The sequence below is a fragment of the Pezoporus wallicus genome, unplaced genomic scaffold, assembly GCF_028554395.1.
Source record: "Pezoporus wallicus isolate ANWC-B61680 ecotype Strahan unplaced genomic scaffold, APGP_CSIRO_Pwel_v1 contig_5418, whole genome shotgun sequence".
NCBI classification, from domain to species: domain Eukaryota; kingdom Metazoa; phylum Chordata; class Aves; order Psittaciformes; family Psittacidae; genus Pezoporus; species Pezoporus wallicus.
This window is the reverse complement of record NW_026640709.1, coordinates 86679-110681: the sequence shown is the minus strand read 5'-3', so window position 1 is coordinate 110681 and position 24003 is coordinate 86679. Positions and strand designations below refer to the sequence as shown.

The 24003-nt window shown below is 39.2% G+C and overlaps 1 protein-coding gene across 1 annotated transcript in view; it reads right to left on the bottom strand.

The window, feature by feature from the left end:
* Window positions 1-23350, bottom strand: part of LOC130605018 (cytochrome c oxidase assembly protein COX16 homolog, mitochondrial) — a 51663-nt gene extending 28313 nt beyond the window's left edge. The window contains exons 1-2 of the mRNA XM_057420089.1: window positions 23282-23350; window positions 9844-9921 (exon numbers count right to left, since the gene is read on the bottom strand). Of these exons, the coding sequence (XP_057276072.1) occupies window positions 9844-9921; window positions 23282-23341 (138 nt within the window). The 5' untranslated portion in view covers window positions 23342-23350. The remainder of the gene's footprint in view (window positions 1-9843; window positions 9922-23281) is intronic.
* Window positions 23351-24003: the final 653 nt, after the last annotated feature.

Here is a 24003-nt window from a genome sequence, read left to right as displayed (position 1 = left end):
CCAGTTAGGATTCATAGTCTTCAGTCATCTCAGAGTGAGGCAGACCACACTTTGTTCATTTTAAAGAAAAGAACAAATCCCTCGTTTCAGAGAAGGAACAATGTCCTTACAAAATGGAACTCTACTTCAAGATGCTTAATATCAAATACTCATTTCATAAAAACACAGAAATTCTAAATGGCATAGAAATTAAGACCCAGGTTTCCCCTACTTCACATATCTAATCTAACCACTAAGTCACAATAACATTTTCTCTCTCGTTCTCCCAATTTCTTAATTACTTCATACTGAGATGAATTTTAAAAAGAAAAGCTGGTAATGCCTGTAGCTTCAGGCAATCTACAAATTTACAGTTACTGAATGTTTCCCAGAGAAAGGACATGTGCGTTGAAACTCCCATCCACATCCTCTGTCTGAAACAATGGATCACAGGAAGTTCGTGTGAAGCCTCACAAGTTGCGCTCACAGCATGTTTACCAGAGCTCACATCTCAGCTAACACAAATTGAAGAACATCTATGTAATGGAGCCTAAAATATTTTCTATGTATTTAAGAAACGCCAAGCTATGCAGCACCACGAAAACTATGGTAGTAGAGAGCCTGTCCAAAAGCAGAATTTTAGGAACGTAAAGGATCTTCAGTCTAAAAGCAACATACATGCAGGTAGTTGAGAATGGAAGTTTTAAGAATCAAAACTCTCAATCTGAAACTTTAAGTTAATTTTCCAAATCTTTATAAAAGGCACAAGAATCCCCTGCCTCTTAGATACATGCCATTTTTGACTGAATTATGTTTATTAATGTATCCTTACACACAGGATATAGCATGACATCACAGCATAGACAGCAGAAGAGCCTTGCAATTTCTACAGCAGTAACCATGCACACCTAGAAACTCACAGGCAAGGGCTTCTCTTCATTAAAAAAAAACTTATTAAAAAATTTTAGACAAGGATTCAGTTGAACACCTCATCATAATTATTATTTAGCATCTGTGGCCAAACTCAGTATCATTAACAATATATTTTCATATTCATTGCCAAAAAATTATGCTGGCACAATATTACAAGATTGAAACTAAAGACCCATTTAAAAAATGGATATTTCAAAGTTAAAAATTAGTACAGCTTTAATTCTTCATCAATAAATACGCATATTACCAAAATAATCTCTGTATTACTATTAACATCATCCCATCCAGATTTCATGAGACAGTCCCAACTTTTAACAACCACATTGTGATTTTGAGAGCCCATAGCTGTTTCAGGGTATTAACTGAAGTCTTTTGGTATTGAGAGGTCTCCTGGTTTCATCAGAACAGGCCAGATAACCTTGGTCTCATTTTTTTAAACATTATGCAAGATGGTATGAAAGGACAATCACAAGTAATACATCATCTCCGGGCTGTCCTACAGTGCTTTAAGCTGTTTGTGGTGACAATAAGCAGTAGGTCTAGGTGGATTCAATCGCCGGAAATCATTCAAAAACACACATATAGTGTCAGCCTCAGAATGGGGAAACAAAAATCTTACTGAATTCCCAGACTGACCCTGTATTTATCTTTTACAGAAAAATGGTGGTTAATGCACTAAACTGAAACAATGTCTGATAAATGAAAACATACACCTCTGTCTGACACCACAGCAAATTCAGTAAGCTGCTGTTTAGAGACAAAGTGGGGAAATTATCTGAGATAAAGCAAAATGGATTAGTTTTTGCTGAAATCAATGCAAAAAACATGAACCCCAACTCGAGCAGCTGAACCTCAAAATCTTCAAGAATAGCATGGATAAAGAGCTCATTTTCATACAATCCTCTGGACTGAACTGAAACAAGAAAGAAAATTTATGTCTGAACATCTGGTACCACCACAATATAGAGTATGAAAAGCTCTGCTACCCTTTCATTTCTGTGCCATATTGCAGGACTGAAATTACTACCTGGGATGGTTCTGAACCATGGTCAAAAGATGTAACAAGTTCCAAATTTCCCCTGCCAACAGAAACAAAGGGCACCTGCTTAGCCATCAATCAAAAGCCAGGCTGCCTTGCTTAACATCCAATTCTAAAACCCTCCACAAAGCAGGCCATGCTTGAAAGCAAGGTCTGTGCTTTAATTTAGTAAAATGTGCTTCATTGCATAAACAACTTACAAAGATTTTTTTTTTTTCTCCTGTAAGCAATGATAAATGAATGTCTCTCACATTATCTAAAGCACCAAATAACATTTCACTGTATTATTTTCTTAATTTTGGGGGGACCTAGGACCAAGCTCATTAATGAATTTAGTTTTTGAAAATCAACTAAATCTACTTACACAAGGAAATTAGCCAAATTTTTCCTTCATTAGACTTGAGACTCACACTAACCTGACCTGCTTAAGCAAAAATAAAAGATAACAATAATCACCAACACCGATCCCTTGCCACACTGTGCTTGTGTAATTAGCTTACTGAAACCAATTAAACACATGAATATATATTTATAAAAAAATAAATGCTAAAATGATAGATGAGAAGAGTTAATTATTCTTCCAAGTTCAGTGACACTAAAATGATTCCAAACTCTCCAGAACCACAGAATTCCTCAGACACAAACAACGGATTAAGTAAGAGCTTCTCTACCTTCAAGCCATCTGCTAGACTGCCAATAAAGCTCCAGGGAAATAATATTTAGGGCAGGCTTTATCTCACCTAATTCTATCCATCTCAACTTTTGACTTGAAGCATAAAGTCTGTATCTAGGCTCCTCCTACTATCAGCTGAACAGAGATGGGCATATCTAGAGAAAATAAATCCCATTTTAACATATGTGTCCCAAAACCTAACTCATCTGCACCTGAAGTTAGGCAGAGGTTTATCTCACCCACCATTCATTGGTCAAATGAAATATAAATAAATTCAGACACAGAAATAGGAGCAGGTATTTATTTAAATTTCACTAAATTCTAATAATACAAATAACCCAGAGTATTTTGAATACTAACAGTGTTAATTTAAATTGACCTTAGCATAGGTAGGGAGTACTGACACAGCAGGAAGTCTAGAGAATGAGTATAAATTCATGTGGAACAAAATCAAGCAGAAAGCCTGCAGAACACACAGGATAAGTAAGTGCATGGAAAGATCTGGGCTGACAGCAATAGCATTAAGTCCATTAGTTGTCATTAGAACAAACTACACCACCGTGGGCTTTGCCAGTCCAATCCAATCACAATGACTTGGCTATCCAGATTACTCCTTGAAATGGTGAAATCAGTCAACTTTTGGCCAGGCCTTTACATCCTGCTGTAATACTGCTTGCTATCTCAGTTAAATTGTTAGTATCTTTGATAGCTTTGCAGAGAGAGCAAATACTGCTATTTATACTCAAATAAGAAAAGTAAGATACCTTGCAATAAAGCAGCTCTATCTAGCACTAGTAGCTCGCAATATGTTTAATGATAGGGACAATCTGCTGACTTCCACAACTATAAGTAAAAAACAGCATTATTTGTGTCATTTTAAATGCTACAGACATATTCAAAGGTTTAGGTTATTTTGGTTTTAAATCTTCACCTCATATGATATACATTATTTAAAGGAAGAAAATTATGTGACATATAAAAACACAAGACATTTTTCAGTAACCATACTAACTTTACAATCTTTTAAATTACATTTAATTCTGTAACACTTTTATCTTTCTCACAGCAACCCCCCCCCGGGAAGAGGGTGTAAACCAAATAAACCGAAAAACCGAACCAAACTTTTGCTGGGGCACAGAAATCCTATCCAGGTGGAGTTCATAGGCAGGTAAAACAGAAGCAATAATCAACAATTTTAGTTTTAATACTTCAGGGCACGCCTATGTGTGTGTACAACTCCTGCAGACATCCCTGAGCAAGTTTACATAATGAAGCAATAAGAATGTGCCAGCCAGCAACACAGCATGGTCTTGTCCAGTCACTCACAAATGTATTCCCCTTTTTTGGGTGGATGTTGCAACCTCATTCAAGCACTGCACTGCTGCAATTGTCACCATCTCAACTCAAATGTTTGAAACAAACTGCAGGCTGTCTGTAAACCAGAGTAATGTTTTGACTGCAACACAAAAGCATTCTAATAGGTGGATACCACTTCTCAACTATCCTGTTATTATAATGAGAAAATACTGGACTGATACCCCAGTCTTTCCTAAGGCAAATGCAAGTCGTGTTCTCCCCTGATATAAAGGCCTCATGGAAACCGGTCAGTCTTCTGTTCCTGTTTCCTCCTACACTACTTCACCCCGACTCAAAACACTTGAATTAATGGATCTCACCTCAGAAAATAGTTTCTTAAGTACTCATAAAAATGTAAAGAATTCCTTCTATTTGAATTAATTAACTTTTCTTTCCCCATGTAAAGTAGAGCAGTAGTAATTATCTCCCTTTTGTAGACTGAGAAAGCGAGACTCATTAGAACTCAGTGACTTGCTCACAGGCAGAGAGGACCTGAGGCAGAGGGAATGGAGGCAAGAACCTGAACGATGGAAATAAAATTTCCAATGAGATCAGTTATTTAAACTGCATGCTGCTATGGGTCCCCTAACACCATTCATGAGCTGCAAGACACGATGTTAAAAGGACAACACCAGGAACCCAGTAACAATATTCTAAAACCGTAACACTGAGTATAACCGACCAACAGTCAACACATTTAAATCACTATCAACCCCAATTATGAGAGCAGGTATAAACCAGTGACGTGTCAGAATGTCATAAGCGACCATATTAGCTTTCTTTCTCTTCCACTCCTCATTCTTTTCTTTTTCAAAGGTCAGCAAAGCTTCTGGGATAATCCTCTATACACCATATGTGCTCTTCTTCCCAACTCCAAGTTCTAGGATTATAAAATGAAAGCCGAGATCCTCACAGTTATATCATTTCACGAGTTAGGACTTCAAGACACCAAGTAAATGCAATGCATGAGAATTGACAATGACAACATTAACACTTTGCAGATGTCTATAAGCAATATCTCATGGATAAACACATGCCAATCAATTGGTCAAAAAGATTACCTACGGAACTCAAAACACTGCCATTCCCTTTACAGAAATTTTAAAGGCAATCTACTCAGTCTGCACAAAAAAAGCTTTACATTCCCAGCACACCTACTTATGAATATGCTTCACATGACCACCATAGCTCCTTTTATACTCTTTTTGGGTTTACAGTTTTATTGCTCATAAAGGATGGATGGTACTCTGAAAGAACACGTCAGGTATTTTCATTTTCACTTGGATTTTAATTCCTAAAGTACTGCACAATGGTCATATACATTCTAATGCACAAGAGCAGATTCAAGGATGAAACTCGTGCAGGAGAAAAGATCAAACTTCTGTCTTTTTGACTCTTTACTACCTCTACTTCCTGCTTCACTAAGACAGAAAGCATTATTCTTCTCATATTTTAGCATTCTACTTTTAGGGTGCACTCAATTTGCACAAGACAAAGTGAATAGGACCTACACAGTTTGTAAACACTGAAGAGGCCAGTATTGTAACAGTCATACGTAATCCACAGCAGGAACTGCCTCCAGACTTCAAAGGTTAACTGGTATTTGGTTTCCTGACAAAATGACCCAGAGATTCTAGCTTTCCTAAAAGTGCTTCTGCTTCATGTTACCCTGGAGGAACTTGCTCAGTCCCATCCCCTCCCCATATTCTGAGAACCTATTTTGCAATAATATTTCTTCAACAAAGCCGTTTTGGAGCATACAAACTCTATTTTATTAGTCTAATTGATTTGCTGATGAGATGGAAGTCCAGATTTTCCCAGGTAGTTAATATGCTGCTTCTCTTCAACACCCTGCAGTAAGTACCACTCAGCAGTACAGACCATTCCACATGTCCAAGATTCTTGTATCCAAATCAGATCTGAATCAGCAAGTATCTACCATGCTTTGAGTGTCAATAGTAGGCACATAGTAAACAATTTTTTATTATGTACTTAAAATATTTTCTGTATATTTAATAGAAGTCACATTTTCTGTAAAAAAACTCAGTAAATAAGCATGTCTGTTCAGTTACATACTCAACAAGAAGACAGACAAAGGGCCTAGTTTTCCAATTAATTGTAAAGGCATTTGGAAAAACGCCTATACAAACATACTCATTTCTTCTCCATTAATTCTACATGATTTTCCCATAAGCATACCTGGTTTTCTATAACCAATTTTCATTTGCATAAATTCTTCCCAGAAAAAAAAACACTGCCTAACCTAATGATTTCTCTATTAATGGACATTTTGGCAACAATAGATAACGGAGAAATCCTTGATTAGTTTCAGGAGAATTCTGACTAGCCTAAACAGGCACTTGCATCAATAAGAGTCTCAGGGTAAGCTCATTTTAAATGCAGAACATTCAGTATGCTGAGGGAACATGACTGATGTAGGTATCCTGAGCAAATTAAGGTGTACCTAAAATGGTCTATTTTTGTTGCTTTTGCAAGAGATGGGCATATATGAAGCCCTGATATCCAAAGATGCTATACTAAATGGGTAAAATATCTGAGATGCTAACATCTCCTCTTCAACTGTAGCTCTAGGCTCTGCCTCTTTCTCATACACATCGTCTGAGCCTTAGCCCAAGATGCCAGGCAATGGCCCAAATGAACAAGAGGACAGAATTCCTTTTGTAGTCCCTTCCCACCCCCACTCCAGTCACAGCTGTAGGCTCCATCTCTCTCACAACCGTAACCCTCATCCTACACCAGTGCATCACCACTACACCATACTCCCTCAAAAGTCCAAACCATTTTCTCTTAAATTTTTATTCCTTTATCAAGCAAAACATTTCAAAAGCCAGTCTGACATAACATAGGCATTATCACTAATGCAGCTTTTGCTCATTAAGCCACAAGAATACAAAGTGGCAGTTATAACCCCTTAGCCACTGAAACACAGACACTAGTTCTACTATAACACTTCCTTCAGAATATCACTGTCAAGTGAGAACTTGCCTACTTACGTGATTTTCCTCTCAGCACAATGAGAATGGTTAGACTGAAAAAGGACAAATACTTTTGAAGGGCAGAGATCCTGGTTTAACATTTTAAATATAGTAGAGATATACCACAAAAGGTTGCCTGTCTATCTAGCAGTTTAATTATCAAGAAAACAAGTTTAGGAGTAACTATAATATAGAATCATAGAATCATAGAACAGTTCAGGTTGGAAAGCACCTTAAGATCATCAAGTTCCAAACTCCCTGGGCAGGGATGCCTCACACTAGACTATGTTGTCCAAGGCTCTGTTCAACCTGGCCTTGAACACTGCCAGGGATGGAGCATTCACCACTTCTTTGGGTGACCTGTTTCAGTGCCTCACCACCCTCACAGTAAAGAACTTCCTCCTTATATCTAACCTGAACTTACCCTGTTTAAATTTGAACTCATTACCTCTTGACTTATCGCTGCAGTCCCTGATGAGGGGACTCCATGCTTACAAAAGCGGGGATATTATAGTTTGCAAATCCTTACAACATGACCAGAAAAGACAGACACTAGGTATTACAAATCCTAGGCTACTTTTGGATGTGTTGCTTAACTTCCTGCAACCTCAATTTTTTCAGTAGTAAAATGGAAATAATCCTGCCTTTTCTGACAGTAATGCTATAAAACTTAATTCATTTAAATTCTGTGAAAGTCTTTGAAGCTTCTTTTATGAAAACTGCTATTTAATTAAACATTGTTATTATTCCAAAGGAGCAACTGTAAGAAAAAAATCCTATTTATTTTATTGCCTACTGCAATTTGCAAATACCTGTCCAACCCCCAAAAAGGCACACTTGTCCCTGTTCGCATAAGGATTTACGTTAGCCCAAGTGCGTTAATATGAGAAAAGCATACTCTACTCCAACACAGAAACATTTTAACCAGTGACAAACTAAACAGATGTTATGACCATCAAGATTTTTAATAGCAGTTTTAAATTACTTAGATTAACATTCTTTTTCTGAGTTTCATGTACATTTTAAGCTAGTTTCTCTTTATGAGTTAAAATATACTTTAGTCTCTTTTGCTGTCTTATTTAATGAATTAGAATGGTTATTAAGTCTGTTTTTATGGACATAGAAACAGATATTAATGGCACACATTGCTTTGATTTGTCTTTCTGCAAACAAGCTCAAAGTTGGGGCTGCTAGTTCTCAGCCAGTACTGCATCGTTCTTCATTAAAATTTCATCTATTCTCAAATAAAATCATAAAGAATAAATAAAAATAAAACCAAAAGAAATGCTGTAACCTTAAGTAATAGTAATATCAGTTAGAGCAGAATCCAGATGTCCTATTCTAGCTTTCAGAGCTTAGGAACTCCAGGGTGTAGTAGCTTCCCCTCAGAGCTTTCATGCACTATTATCTATTTCAGAGATGCTTCCCTTGCTAATAGATGCTGGGACAAGTTGCCTCATAGATCTAAATAAGCACAACTATTACCATCTTCCCTCAGCTGCAGTCACAGTGCAGATCATGGAGGTCAAATGTAGTTCACTGAATATGAATCAGACCAAAATACTGACAGAAACACAGCAGGCAAATTCTTGACAACCCCATCTGTTGGAAAACCCCTCAGTTTTCCAACCCTATCTGGTTGGAAAAACAAGGCTCCAACTGGTCCTAAATGCCCAGGACTGAAAGGAAATAACTAAGATAGGACTGGAGAAAACATTTGTAAAATAACTCTCCCCTGTCTATGGGCTGTGTAAAATACGGAACTGAACACAGGTATGCCACAAAGTGCTTAACTCGGCCAACACAGAGCCAAGCCCTGAAAAGCATCTGACATTATATACTCCATGCCAAGCATTGTTTGAAAACAAAACCTTTCAAAATACCAGTTTTCTCAGTCTACCTTAGTCTCTGTCTACATTAGTCAGAGCCCAGAAAGCCAACCGTATCCTGGGCTGCATCAAAAGGAACGTGACCAGCAGGTCGAAGGAGGTGATCCTGCCCTTCTACTCTGCTCTTGTGAGACCTCACCTGGAGTATTGTGTGCAGTTCTGGTGTCCTCAACATAAAAAGGACATGGAACTGTTGGAACAAGTCCAGAGGAGGGCCATGAGGATGATCAGAGGACTGGAGCACCTCCCGTATGAAGACAGGCTGAGGAAGTTGGGGCTGTTCAGCCTGCAGAAGAGAAGGCTGTGTGGAGACCTCATAGCAGCCTTCCAGTATCTGAAGGGGACCTATAGGGATGCTGGGGAGGGACTCTTCATTAGGGACTGTAGTGAGAGGACAAGGGGTAACAGGTTAAAACTTAAACAGGGGAAGTTTAGATTGGCTATAAGGAGGAAATTCTTTCCTGTTAGGGTGGTGAGGCACTGGAATGGGTTGCCCAGGGAGCTTTTGAATGCTCCATCCCTGGCAGTGTTCAAGGCCAGGTTGGATGAAGCCTTGGGTGAGACGGTTTAGTGTGAGGTGTCCCTGCCCATGGCAGGGGGGGTGGAACTAGATGATCGTAAGGTCCTTTCCAACCCTAACTATTCTAGTCTTAGTCTACATTTCTTATTCTCTGTAATAAACTCCTAGACGTGCTATGCTTCTTTCTCAGGATTCAGAACTGCCATTTATAATCAGTCAGCCTAAGGAAAAATGTTTTTCTGTTACTTATGTTGATCTGTTTCACAGACAGTAGAAAGATTTATCATTGTGTCAGCCCCTTTATTGCCACCTACACCACTCACTGTCCAAGAGACAGCTGCAGCCCAGGGCCCAGGGGTGAAAGGCAATCCCCAATAACTATAGCTTGCTTGTCCTAGCAATTCTTTAGAAGACAGTAAACATACAAAATGAAATGAAAAGAAAACCATTTCAACTACCTTGCCATGTAGTTTGTGGACATCATATCTTATTTGAGCAAATTCACGGAGTCCCAAAGATCCTCCAATAAGATACAGCTGAAAAACAACAAAATGAAAACAATGTGTTATTACTATTATGAAAAAGAACATTTTGCATACTTACAAAGAGCACTCAGGGAGCATCCTGACCCAATTCATTTACCAAGGGACCCTACTATTCTTCCAACAGAAACACCAGGAGCTGAAAAAAATAACCAACTGAAAGGTATGTATAGGAGAGTAAGTAGATACAAAGTCAGAGCCTTCTTCCACTCTCTAGGTACAGATTTCACAAATTTCTCTTATATACCAAGACAGCTGCTTCAGGACTCATATTTTCCAGGGACTTCCTCTCCTCAAACACCTTCTTTTCCCTCCCCACATGGCTTCCTGGCATAACTGCAGCAAAGCAACCTTTACCTCACCACTACTGGATTTATTCTTATTATTTTCCAACTCTATGGGGAAGTAACAATGCCACATTGACTTACTCTGATGTCTGTCAGTAAGAGATCTAACTAAACATCAGAACAGCTGATTTGAGCTGTGGTTCAGTGACACATTATCACATAGGCTAAGAAATCATATCCAGCACACCTACGCTTTTATTATTGCCTTCTTAGTTGTCTTTCAACTCTCTCCACACCTGTAAAGCTTATGAATACAAATAATAAAGGAAGAAATGAGTGGGGGGGGAAACTTCATATCCACATAAATTGTTCAATTATCCTTTATTATGACAGAGGGAGATCATAAAACTGTCTATATTTTACAACTAAAAATGGCAGACCAACAGAAGATCAAGTATCGTTAACAAACACCATTAAGGACTTGAAAAATTAGTGTAGAAATCTAGCTACTCTGTGGAAGAATCACACTTCTTGCTCTTGCTCTGACCTGACAGACTGTCTGCTGTTCTCTGTTAAGGCAGACATACAGGAGGCCAAAAACCGTCACTTCTAAAGACATAAATCTAAGGAAGGTGGAAGCATGAGAAAGCTCTAAGGACCTGAGTGAAAAAAAAACAAAAAGAAACCCCACAAAATCGAAAAACAAAGCCTAATACCACCGCATTTTATCATCACACATTAGTGTTACAGTCCTTCATTACAGGCTGTTGCTGCACGGGATACTGCTTTCTACACATTGCTGGTAGATTTCTTGCTACATATTAGGTTTGCAGCTATGGCCTGTGTACAACAATTGTTATAATTATGCTGCACAGGTAAGGTAGTCAAAAATGTGTTTTTCCAAAAAGTATGCTATCCAATGTTCAGGTCACTGAGACAAAAAGCCATTTTCATTCAAATTAATGAGGGAAGGGGAAGAAAGGGGGAAAAAAGGAAAAAAAGCCTTCTATGTTTATTTTTTCTAAAAGTTGCAGGACTTGCAGGGCTACGTTATTTCCTATCAATCAGGTGAAAACTACTCACCAGCATGTGAATGTAGTGCCCACACTCACTTAGATACTAGTAAGTTACAGATTAGCAGCCAAGAACTAATGTACTCTCTTCACAGGACAGGGAACTCTTCACCAATAGGCAGGAGTTACAGGACCCACAGTCTCTTTTTGGCATGGCCCTTTCAATAAGCCTAAGAAGCTAGCTGTTAATTAGAAACAAAGACATCAACATTCTGTGATACGAACATCCAGCTGACAGGCCACAGAATGCTGATTTCAGAAAGCCAATCAGAAAATCATCATGTGCTAGCAAGCTAACTTTCAGTGACTAGAAATTTGACCTAGCAAAAATTGGATGGCACTGTCCTTGTATCATAACTGTTCAAGGAATTAATGACACTCTTGCAAATACTGAATCATCAAAATACACAACAGAAAAAAAGGTGTTTGTATAAAGGGGAACAGTCTTCCTCATACATCAGTATTTTGGTAAGAAAGAGCAACAGGAAAGAGGAAAAAAAGTATTCAAAATAGTTAAAAAACAAAACAAAACATTAGTCAGGATTTATTTAACCAAAGCAGAAGATTTGTCAGCTGAACATACGGTAATGCATAATGCCAAAAGTCTCAAGGATCAGACTGTAATTGAATTTTAATATGGTTGACACCTCAGCATAAATTTTCATTAGCTGCTTTTCTCTAACTCCTAACAAGTATTATGCTAATTAACAGCCATGAGTTAACTTTGAGCCCTAAAGAACAGAAATCAGAAGTGCTACAGACAAATTTATGGCTGTTACAAACCACAGTTCATTGTTGTTAGAGTGGCTATGACAGGGCAAAAGCAACTACACTAGAAATGGTTTAGCACACAGTTGTTAAACAAGGTAGAAAGTAGCAATTACTTGTGACAACAACTGAAAATTAGTTTGCCTAACAACAAACTTCCAGGGAGTATATACCATTATGAGATGCAATACAAACAAGTGGCAGGCCTTTAACTGGCCTGCTCCTCATAACCCAACTATTATTTAAAATAATGAAAAGGTACATTGTGGCTTACAAAGCCATTCTCCAAGCTAAAAAAAGAATTCTTACATTCTTTACCTTTGATCATTTAAAACTATGTAACATACACTGTAACTAAGGCAAATTAAGTAGAAGGTTTTTAAGTGAAATAAGTCATGTGCTACTTATTTTGTCTCATCATACCCTATCACTTGCTTGACAGCAACCATCTGGTTATACCGTGCATTTTACATTGGCAACTATACATAAAATAAAGAAGTTGCACACATACACCTCAGTTCCTATAGAGAGGTTTTATCATGTGACTAATTTTACTCACATCACCTTTATACTACTGGGGTAGTATAGCTGTCCTGGGTTCAGCAGTAGCAGTCATGTTTCTCCTTCTTGGTAGCTGGTGCAGTGCAGTGTTTTGACTTTCAGCTCGGGAACAGAGCTGATAACAAGGATGTTTTGGTTTGGCCAAGGACTTTGTGAGCCTCATGCTCTGCCAGGGAGGAGGGGAAGCCAGGAAGAAGTAGAGACAGGACACCTGACCCAAACTGACCAAAGAGGTATTCCACACCACAGCACGTCATGCCCAGGATGCAACTGGGAGTTAGCTGGAAGGGCTGGGAGACTGCAGGGTTGGAGGAGGTATCGGTCGGTGCTTGGTCGGGCTGAGGGGGGGCAAGTTATCGGTCGGCTGGTGCTGAGGTGTTGTATTCTCTTCCCTTGTTATTTCCTTTATCATTATTATCATTGGTGGTAGCAGTAGTGATTTGTGTTATACCTTAGTTACTAAACTGTTCTTATCTCAACCCGTGGGAGTTGCATTCTTTTCGATTCTCCTCTCCGTCCCTCTGAGAGCAGGGGGAGGGCAAGAAAGGGGGGGAAAGTGAGCGAACGAATTACCTGACTGGGTTTAAACCACGACAATAGCCCACCTGGTTTCTGATGTGCTTTTGCTCTTCATGCAGCATAAACAACGCAACTACCCTGTCAAGTTGGCATATTTCGCTTATGAGGCATTACAGGTGTGGTTAGTTGCCTTTACACTTCCAATACTGCAATGGTTGATTTACCTTATGATGAAACATTAGTTAGGCTGCATCAAAACATGCTGATGCTGTAAGAAATTACAAATGCCACTGACATATTACACAGTGTAATGCTGGAAGGTTAGGATTAAGATTTAATAATTTTCAAAAGCACAGAATATACATAAAAATATAAGTAATATGTTTGCAAGTTTACCTGACCAATTTTCTAAAGAACCAAATACGATGTCTAAGATTTCATTGTAAAACCAGACCAGAATGATTTAATCAACCAAGAATATGTCAATATAGTTATCTGACAGCCCTGAGCAGGAATTGCTTTGATCTATACAAGCCAGAACAGCAATGAACAGCTATTCAATCAAATTTTTGAAAACTCTGTTCAAAAGCCAATAAAAGAAGGTATAAATGAATTTATGCAACTATGATAGCATTAAGGGTAGTAAAGGACTCAGTGACTGACAATGCATTGAGTGGAAATATCAGTCTTGGTTTAAGTCTCTCCTTTCTCTTTTTTTGCATTAGAAGATGTCCTCACTACCTTCGTTTAAGTTGACGGCATTTAAAGGGAAGAACGTACATATGCAAACAACAGTGAAGCATCAGGAGTCACCAGTCAAAATAATTCGAAGTGGGATAAGACTCAAAAGGTCCAGCAACATTATCAGCTTGTTTGGTTTGGCATATTCTGTATGTTTCACAGACATTTCTGGTTTTCCAATTTGTAACATAATCTCTATATTAATGAATACATACATGAAGGGCCTAGAGCACAAGTCTTATGAGAAGTGGCTGAGGGAACTGGGGTTGCTTAGCCTAGAAAAACAGGAGGCTCAAGGAAGACCTTCATCCTCTCTACAACCACCTGAAAGGAGGCTGTGTGTTGGTCTCTTCTACCAAGTAGCAAGCAATAGGATGAGAGGAAATGGCCTCAGGTTGCACTAGGGTAGGTTTATTTTGGATATTAGGAAAGATTTCTTCACCAAAAGGACTGTCAAGCACTGGAACAGGCTGTCCAGGGAAGTGGTGGAGTCACCATCCCTGGAGGCGTTTAAAAGATGTGTAGATGTGGCACTTTGGGACATGGTTTAGTGGTGGATCTGGCAGTGCTTGGTTAACAGTTGGACTCAATGATCTTAAAGGTCTTTTCCAACCTAAACAGTTCTGTGATTCCTTGCAAAACACTCTTCAGTTAAAAAAAGCACTACAATGGACAAATTTGCTCAATGCAAGCCAAGGGAAACAGTGAAGCCGAGTATGTTCCATCCACTAGTCCAGACATAAAGGAAACAGTAGAACCTATTCAGGACACCATATAAATAACACAGGTTGGCACCATTCTAATTAAGTCAGGCTCAAGTTCACCCTCCCGTTAACAGAAAAGGAAAAAGCCATGCCATATATAATGAAAATTTAAAATATATTTTCCTTCATTCTGATTTCAGAATCATGAGATGTTATGGTATTGGTATCTGAAGAGCACTCAAACTGGGAGTTAAAAAATACCTGCATTATTTAATTGCAAGGGATTCATTTTATATGCTTCAGAATGTGGAGCAAAAAATGTTACTATGTAGTGAACATCACCTGTTTAGATACTTGAATACATTCAGCAGACTGATTAAATAGTAACAATTTCTCACTTTTTTCTTACACCTGAAGTTTACCATAAGAAAGCAAAAAACATAAAACATACTAGCTAACCAGCACTTAACACCAAAGCAAACAGCTTAACAGCACTGTTAGCACAACTCCCATTAAAGATCTCACATTGGATTATTTCTTTATGTTTCAGTGAGTACACAAAAAACCTCTACAATGTTGTAATGCAATTATGCATGCATAAAAGACTTGCGTGTTCCAAAACAAAATGTATGACAGGATGTGACATTGGAGCACCATCTGTCACATACACTCAGAAACCTCAATAAATGTTTTATGTAAAGAAATGACATCAAATTCTCTTTAATAACATTCTTTTAAAAATTCTATTTGTTCACTTCGCCACTGGGAAGTGTGTTATGCAATGAGTTATGGATGGCATCAGACTGATCCCTTTAACCACATCTTAGGATGGGAAATACTTAAATTTGTTACCAACCACAATGAGATGGCCACTGGGGACTCATAACAACAATACCAGGGACTTAGAGCAGATCCCTGCTTCTTTAGTTTCCTGCATAATCTGAAGCTGCCACTTTCAGTTCCTTGGGTTAACAAAGTAACAAGAAACTAATCCTCCAGCAGCACCAGCAATTTACCGTATTACAGGCATCCCTGTTGTTAGCGAAAGCCGTTCCTACAATAGCACCAGTTGTGAAAGCCAGATTACAAAATTACATTTGTCATAAATCCCTAAATTAACCAAATCACAGTATTTAGTGCTGGCAATACACATTATGCAGTGGTGGAAAATGTCATGATACATATGACTAGAGAAGGAACATCGTAATTTTCTGACCTCTTCTTCAAGACTGCTGCTGCAAAACCCTCCAGCTATTCATTAGGAGCTTCAAAACTAGAACAGTCATGTGAAATATTTTATTTTAGTTTGCAGTGGTCACAATAAAAAAGGTTTTGGGGGTTCCTTTTTAAGGAACTGATATATGTACAGTGCAAGACTGGTGAAAGATGGCAATTTGACAGCCCAGAAGACTGAAGTCTCTATTATGTTCCCTAAATAAAGTAGGAGGGCAAACTGCCAGTCCCAGAAAAGACCTAGGCAATTCATCTTAACCTGAAGCGCCCCCCTCTGCCAGCTCTAACTCTCAAGAGTTTATTCCCCACAGTCATTCCAGTACTTGTCTCTAATGCAGAAACTGCTGAGAGAAAAACAGCTCAAAGGCTTCTCAAAAACTTCCTAAATCATCTCCCTACCGTTGATAGGAACAGAAGGGGTCTACCTTTTCTTCTAGTCTGCAACAAATGAAATCATTTTTAGTTCTGATCAAAGGCCTCCTTTGGGGGAAAACAGAAACCAAAACTATGAATCCCTTAGTAGTTATTCTGTTCAAAAGCTCAACAAAGTAAGAGAATGCACTGACTTACCACACATACAAGAATTGACAAACTGTAGAAAGATTGAACTGCATTATATTCAAAAATGGATGATACATGCTATTGGATGACTGCATGGATATGAAGCTGGCAACCCAGGCCAGCAGCTAGTTTGAACTGGAGCCAGCTGTAGCTGACTGACAGAGCAGAAGAGTGTAGTTTTCACAGCATGCAGAACTCAGCAGAATATTAAACTGGACCCAAGTTTATCAATATCAGGTTAATTGGCTCAGTACAGAGAATGGTCAAAGCAATTATTTCTGAAATTGCAAATACAAATGGCTATGGGCCAGAGCACAACAAAAACTGCCCATATCCTTTCAAGGCTACTATTCAATGTCTCAGGAAAAAAACTAAACCTCTGTTTACTAAGATGTCCATTTCGTAACAGGTTGGGAAGCACAAAAAAGATCATTTAATAGAAACCAATATAAGAACAGTGCAGAAGAGACAGAAACCCATATGTTCCTCAGCACAAGTGAAAAAAGCCATTTTCAGCCACAGCATTGCCATTTTGCACTATACACGTTGCTTGGGCTGGTCAGATGACAAGGGAATTTCACTCCGCAGCTGCAACTGTTTGAAAACCAAGTCTGTTGTGGTGGTGAAGCTGCAGTTTCTGAACACCATCTTCTCATCTTTCATATGCTTCTAAAAGCCAAAATCTTGATTCCTTATAAAAGTACCATTGTGATTACTAATTGGCTCAAATCAAGCCAAAGTGCACTACAGTGGGAAACTGTTTACATCTCACGACATCCTTGTGTTCTTGTGATGTGTTAGGATGAAACTTGCATTAAAGAACATAAAAAGAAACCACTACTGGTCAAGTAATACTTCCCTGTTGACAATGGTAGACAGGGATGAAGATGAAATGTACTACAGAGAAAATATTAATCTTACACCATTACCCTCACCACCCTATGAAGAAGGTGGCTAAAAGCACTAAGTGAAAACTGGCAATTCTGTACTTATGTTTCTGTTCTGAGGATCGACACAGAACATCAGCTCCCCGCAGTGCCAGTTAGTCCATTCTAACAGCAATAAACAATGCAAATACATTCTTTATGTTTTAAAATGAAACAGAGGGGATATCTGGAAGACCTAAAGAGCGTCTATTTTCTTGTCTAACATTTACTGAAAAATAGTAATCAAAGATTAAGAATCAAAAGTTTAAGGCATTGATTCAAAATATGAACTCCCACATTTTAAGGCCTGACGGTCAACTGAAAGATGGAAGTCAGCTAATTCAGACTGAACAAGCTGGGGTCCACAGAGGCCCATTCAGCTTAAACACACTGGCTTCCACTCCTGCACAAACAGTTCCAGGGGATGGTTTTGTCTGAACAGCTCCACACTCTGCTGTGGACTCAAACACACACAGACGAAGAGGAGATGCAAAGCAGAAGCACAGCAGAAGTCAAAGACATATCTCATCACAAGCTTAGAGACCCAATATTTATAATACAAGTCACTGAAGCATAAAAGCAACACTCTGTGATTTGCTGATTGGGAGCAACCAATTTGAAATTCTAAACCCAGTTTTGTATTTATTGCTTTTCTATGCTACAAACGTAATGCTTGTGACTTTTACAGTCAATCACAATTTATCTACAAATATTAAAAGTCAGAATTCTCTTCTCATAGGTAAATGTTAACTTCTAGTCATCTCTCAAAAGCATATTAACATTTAAATCAACTGTTCTGCATATGTCAAATTTTATTGCAAAGCTACATGAAGTAATATATATTAATAAAATTGCTGCAATTCAATATTATGAATTGTTCAAGGCAATAATGTGAATAATGTTACCAATAACACTGACATATCTAAAAGTGAAAAATGCTGATTGCAGTAATCACATAATAAACAATATCAGAACAAATATCAGAACAATAAACAATATCAGAACAAATATCAGACCAATAAACATTTTCTATGCATAGACACCAGTGGCAACAATAGATCTCAGAAACATCATTATTCCTGAGAAGACTTTCCCGTATTTCTCAGTGTTCAGGTTTTATAAGCCTGAATCCCTCCAGAATCCATGGGAAAAAAATTGTGCCTTGTATTCAGCATAGCCAAGGACTCCGAATTCAGCAGTTTTTTATGAAATTAATTAGTAATGTTGTATTTAGATAAATCTGTGGCAACGTAGCTATTTAAATACATTTAAAAGATGAAAATATCACTTCCCTGCCCATTAATCTTGTAAAACTTTTGCTTTCAGCAACTCACAGCACCAGAAAATACCATTTCACAATATCTGCAGAAAATTTCTGAGGAGTCCAGATGACCCTGACTTCACCAGTGAACAAAACTAATGCAGAGACATGTAATTTCATGTCCTAATGTCTGGGAAAGGCATTTTGTTTTGTTTTGTTTTGTTTATCAAAAAGGGTGAGAGACAACTGGTTTGTTAACAAAGGCCTGAGATGCCACTGACCTTCTCTAATGGTGCCTGGAAGAACTGACCACATCACTTCAGCACTGTTAGGGACTCTCTAACCTGACCTTTTTTCTTGTCCTCTACATGATGTGCATTCTTGGCGTCTCTTGACAAAGTGTTTATCGAAGTAAACTTGCACTTGCAAGGCAGCAATGTAGATGGCATTGTAGTACAGTCTGGGTACACAAACACTGATGGAAGCAGATTTTAGAAACATGTTTCTTCACCAAAAAAAAAAGGATAAAAATTCACTGTTCAAGCTTCCTCCATCTTCTCTTTTGGCAACACTAGCACAGCACATAGAACACTAAAGACAAGATCCAGGAAGAGAAGCAAAGTACTTGTAAAAGTAGTCAGTACAGGACAGAGTGGGGGGAGGGAGAAAACAAGCAAAAACCCCCAAATAAAGTAATAATCTACAGCTATATAAATATGGAAAATGTTGCAGCATACTGCAAATTTGAAACTTGCAGCTCTACATATATCGTACAATATACTTTTTTTTAGGAGTGCAATAAAAATCAGCAAATGAGCCTCAGACTACATTTGCTGTTTGCTAAGATGCCGCCTCAGATCCTCAGAATTTCATTTTTCCCTTTGAACACAGTTGACAGCAGAACTGCAACTGCATCTATGCATTCATTTTGCAACTTACAGAGTATGAAAGATCCTTGTCTAGAGTTGTCTAGAGACAGGACCACAAATGTAAGTTTTGGAAAGTGGTGTGAGCATATGATACAATGTTTTTTTAATACGTGTGTTAGAATAGTATTGCTTTGCAATTTCAAAATCCAAACATGTTTCCTCAATGATCTAGAATCACCATATCATACCTGTCTGAAAATATACATTTATCTTGTCTAAAAATATAACTTCCTGCAACCTTTAAACATTCTAACAGCACTACAGAAGTAACTTTAGATGTCCAGTGTCTCATAAGAAGTGTATGACACTGGATCCACTAGCTGTAATACCAAAGAGCCTTCCTCTCTCAGGATCTTATAGAAGCATCACAGCAGCAACAGGATATTAATAGACTCACCAATTCTGGTCACAGAATCATAGAATGGTTAAGGTTGGAAGGGACCTTAAAGATCATCCAGCTCCAACCCCTCTTCCATGGGCAGGGACACCTTCCACTAAACCAGGGTGCTCAAGATCCCCTGAGGAATATAAAGGAACAGTGACTGAAGCTCTTCTTCTGTAACAAAACCAAGAACACTGAAGAGTTGCAAGATAAGCTTCAGTATAAGGAAAGAGTTCCCATTATCATGATAGGAAACGGTGATGTCAGTACAGATGACAAAGATGGTTTAAGTTACCACAGAGGTAGCAGAGCTTTCCAGCACAACAGCAATTTTTACACATACATCTGTAAGGTCACTGGAGTTCATCCCAGCATCTACACAGATGTTACTATCTTTACCAATGCTTTAGGACTACTCACCCTGTAGCGATCAAGCTGTTAAGATATTCCATGCCAGTCTACATCACTCTCCCCTGCATGCTTACTGTTTTATGCCATGTAGAGATATCTGTAAGATTTACATAATTAAACATTCACAAATTAAGGTTTTCTGCAGGTTTCATTCTTACCTCCTACAGTCTTGTTGATGCTTACAAAGAAACACACCTATCTTCTCAAAAAGTATGACTGAAAACTGTGATTTACACATCTTACTCTGAAAGCTGTTGTCAGTTTGAGGTTTAAAGGTCAACCAAGAATATTTCTTTTTCACTGAAATATTCTAAGAGCAAAGAACAAAGCAAAAAGGATCAAGATAATTTACACTAAAAAGAAGTATTTTAAACGTATATTTGTGCATGTGTGTGTATAATGAGAAACTCACCTGTCTCTGAATTATTTCTTTAACTATCTCTAACTTTGGAGCCCTTAGAAAAAGTAGCACAGGGATTTTTTCATCTAAATTTGCAGTGTAAGAAGGGAAGACATGAAAGCCGTTTGATTTTTTTTTTCCTTTGAAAAATCAAATATGGTACTGATGAAAAGTCCAGCAGTACTAAAGAGTAAAGTCCAGTAAGTTCCTAGTAAAAGAAATGCTGCAGAGGATGTAAGAATCTAACAGAAACCTTTGGTTTCAGTATTATCAATAAATTCAGTAGAATTTAAAGGGTTAAAAAGGCATGCTCCTTCTAATTCTGTGTATAGCTTCACTGTCTTTTTTGCTGTAACTTATCTTCTAGCACAATTCTGTTCAGCTTCAGAGATGCTTTCAGAGTTCAATAGACACCTGGGAAGCTGACAAGAATTACATGAAGTTTCCTTTTTCTTACTCCTCGGGAAGCCTTTGGGCAGCAACACAGAAACATTCTGAAGCATTCAGAGGAGAGAATAATTTTAAGGCAGGGAGACATGAAACCTTAGAAAGAAATATAATAGACTATTTCTCTATATAATATTGTCTCTGGAGAAAAGAGCTCTGTGGTAACAGAAATGGAATGAAATTAGCTAGTACAAAGTCAAAGAAACCAGCCCCAAAGATTTCTGCTATAACCTCTGTCAGATTGTACAAAAACACTAGGAGGGCCAAAAAGACAACCACAGGTCTACCTCAGCCTGCAAAGCTGAAGTCCTAGCTCCAGCACTGACGAAGAACTTAGAAAATCTATGCCTCTGCTGCCAGACGGCTGTTAACCTCTCCTTAAAAATCCTAAGCATGTACCACGAGTGCACTTTCCTAATGAAGAACAGTATTTTCCTTACATCTTCTCTGAAGCTAGTTTGCTTTGGTACTTCTTTCCCAAGCTATAGGGAAAGCAATCACCACATGTACATGATGTACAGAACTTCTCAGCCTTTTCTAAAATAAACTAAGTCAATTCCTTCAAGCATTCCTTAAAGGTGGAATGCCTGCTGTATCTTTCATGTTTCTCTAATCCTGACTTTACAGCTTGTCTTTGTCATCTCTGCAATGGCACCACAATGCTGGGAAATTACTCCAGCTGAGGACTTTGAGTAGACTGTAAGAGTCCTGTTCCGTGTTTTACACTACTTTTGACAAGTTTCGGTGTCTTACAATAACATCTCTGTCTTTTCACAGTATTACAGCTCACAGCTGAAGATGTCCCTGCTCATTGCAGGAGGGTTGGGCTAGATGACCTCTGAAGGTCCCTGCCAACCCAAACTACTCTATGATTCTATTATTCTGCAAGACCTATCCCACCTAAGATACCTTTCAATTTCAAAGGCACCTAATAACTACATTTTATAATGTTTTTTTAATCCTTTTAAAGTCCTTACTCTAGAACCTCTGTAGTATGACTTAAAAAAAAAAAAATGGGCTTAAACTTTTTTAACTCCAACAAGTGTCACTGTCCTTTGGGCCACTCCATTTTTTCTGCTGCATGCTGCTTCATATTTGAGGAAAAAGTCAATAATTTCTCTAGCAGTATTATTAAAAGTTAGAATTTAACCTACTTTAACCTACTCTTTATCCACTTCTTTTTTTGCTTACTTTCTGTGAACCAACTGTATATACAGAAAACCAGACATGAATTGCACAAACAGAAACAACAATGTCCTGGCGGCAGTTTTTGTCCATCTCCCGGAGTTTTTATACATAAGTGCACCCAAGTTGTTAATTTTTTCCTCTAATGCGCACAGGTACTTAAGATAAGCAAGTGCAATCCATTACGCTGCATCTCTTACAATCTTGGTTTATTCCTTTGACTTTATTGACCTTTTCTAGCCTCAACTATTCTAAGTAGTTACGCCTCACCTATTAGTTCTACTATAACTCTAACCTATCAACTCTAACTCAAATTCTTTTAACTGTATGTACAAATTACCAGATGATTGCTGCTGCGGCTTGAAATCCGCTGAAAAGCTGAAGAAAGTTAGACAAACACGCAAGCAGTGCTTTAAACTAGAAACACCAAAACCTGATCACCAGAGAGGCTGCTCAGGTATTGGAACAGGATTCCCAGGGAGTGGCAGAATCACGGTTCCTCCAAATGTTCAGAAACCGTGTGGATGAGGCCCTCAGTGACATGGTTTAGTGGTGGTCTTGGCAGCCCTGACTTAACCGTTGGACTTGATGATCCTAAAGGTCTTTTCCAGCCTCGCTGTTTCTATGATTCGAAGACGCGTTTTCCTCATCCCTGTCAGGACACACCGCAGAGTCCTACCGGCCGCTCCCCACAAGCATGCAGGCGGCGGCACCGTCCCGCAGCTCACTCAAAACCCGCTCCTCCTCCTGCCACCATAAATTCATCCCCCGCTCTCCCCTGACACCGACGCGGGCTTCCCCGCAGTGCACCGGCCCCATGGGCGGGCCGGGCCGGGGCGGGGCGTACTGCCAGCCCTGAGGCACCGGCGGGAGCACCGCACGCTCGGAGGCCGCTCGCCTAGGCCGGGGTGGGGCCTGCCGCCGCTTCTCCTGCCCGGTGCCGGTACAACCCCCCATTCTGCTCACCAACAGAGGGACCCCGAAGGTCATGGTGCGGCTCCTCCAAAGCTTCCGGAGCCTCTCCATCGTCCTCCCGCCTCCGGCCCGGCATTAGCGCTTCCGGCGAAGCACGGGTCCGCCGCCATAGCGGCCCCTCTGCCGCGGCAACGCGCCCGGGCAAGACGGGTTCCGCGGCCGTATCTGCGGGTTGCGCTGCCGGTTGCGCACCAGTGGGTGTCTGGTAGCAGGAGCCGACTTCGGAGGGTGGGCCTTTGTTTTCCTGCGTCGTTATCCCTTATCCCGATTGTACATTTGAAGTAAGAAAAGTGCTAAAACAAACATGCTGTGCCAGGAATGAATGGTAAATTAGGCTTTTAAAATGTCTTCGTGTTTAAGAATCTGTTATAAAATGCTGTTAAATTTCAGAGGTAAAGCCCAATACTTCAAGCACGTATTCATGTCCCCGAGGAGGCTGAACGTAGCTTTCTGGTCCAGGTTACCATACAGTGAGTTAAGCATTCTTTTACCTTGTGAAATACTGTAAGAAGGTTTTCTGTGTGAAGCATGCCTCTGGAGTCCTGGTTCTCTCCTATTGCTTTATGTGGAACTCGGGGGCAGAACAGAAACACAAGCGTGATGGCTGGCTGGCTTTTGTCCCATCACGAACTGAGTGTTTCTGGAGAAAAGCTCTGGGGAAGCCTCTTATCACTTTCCTCCAGAGAAGGACCAGTGCACATAAAAATTCAGTG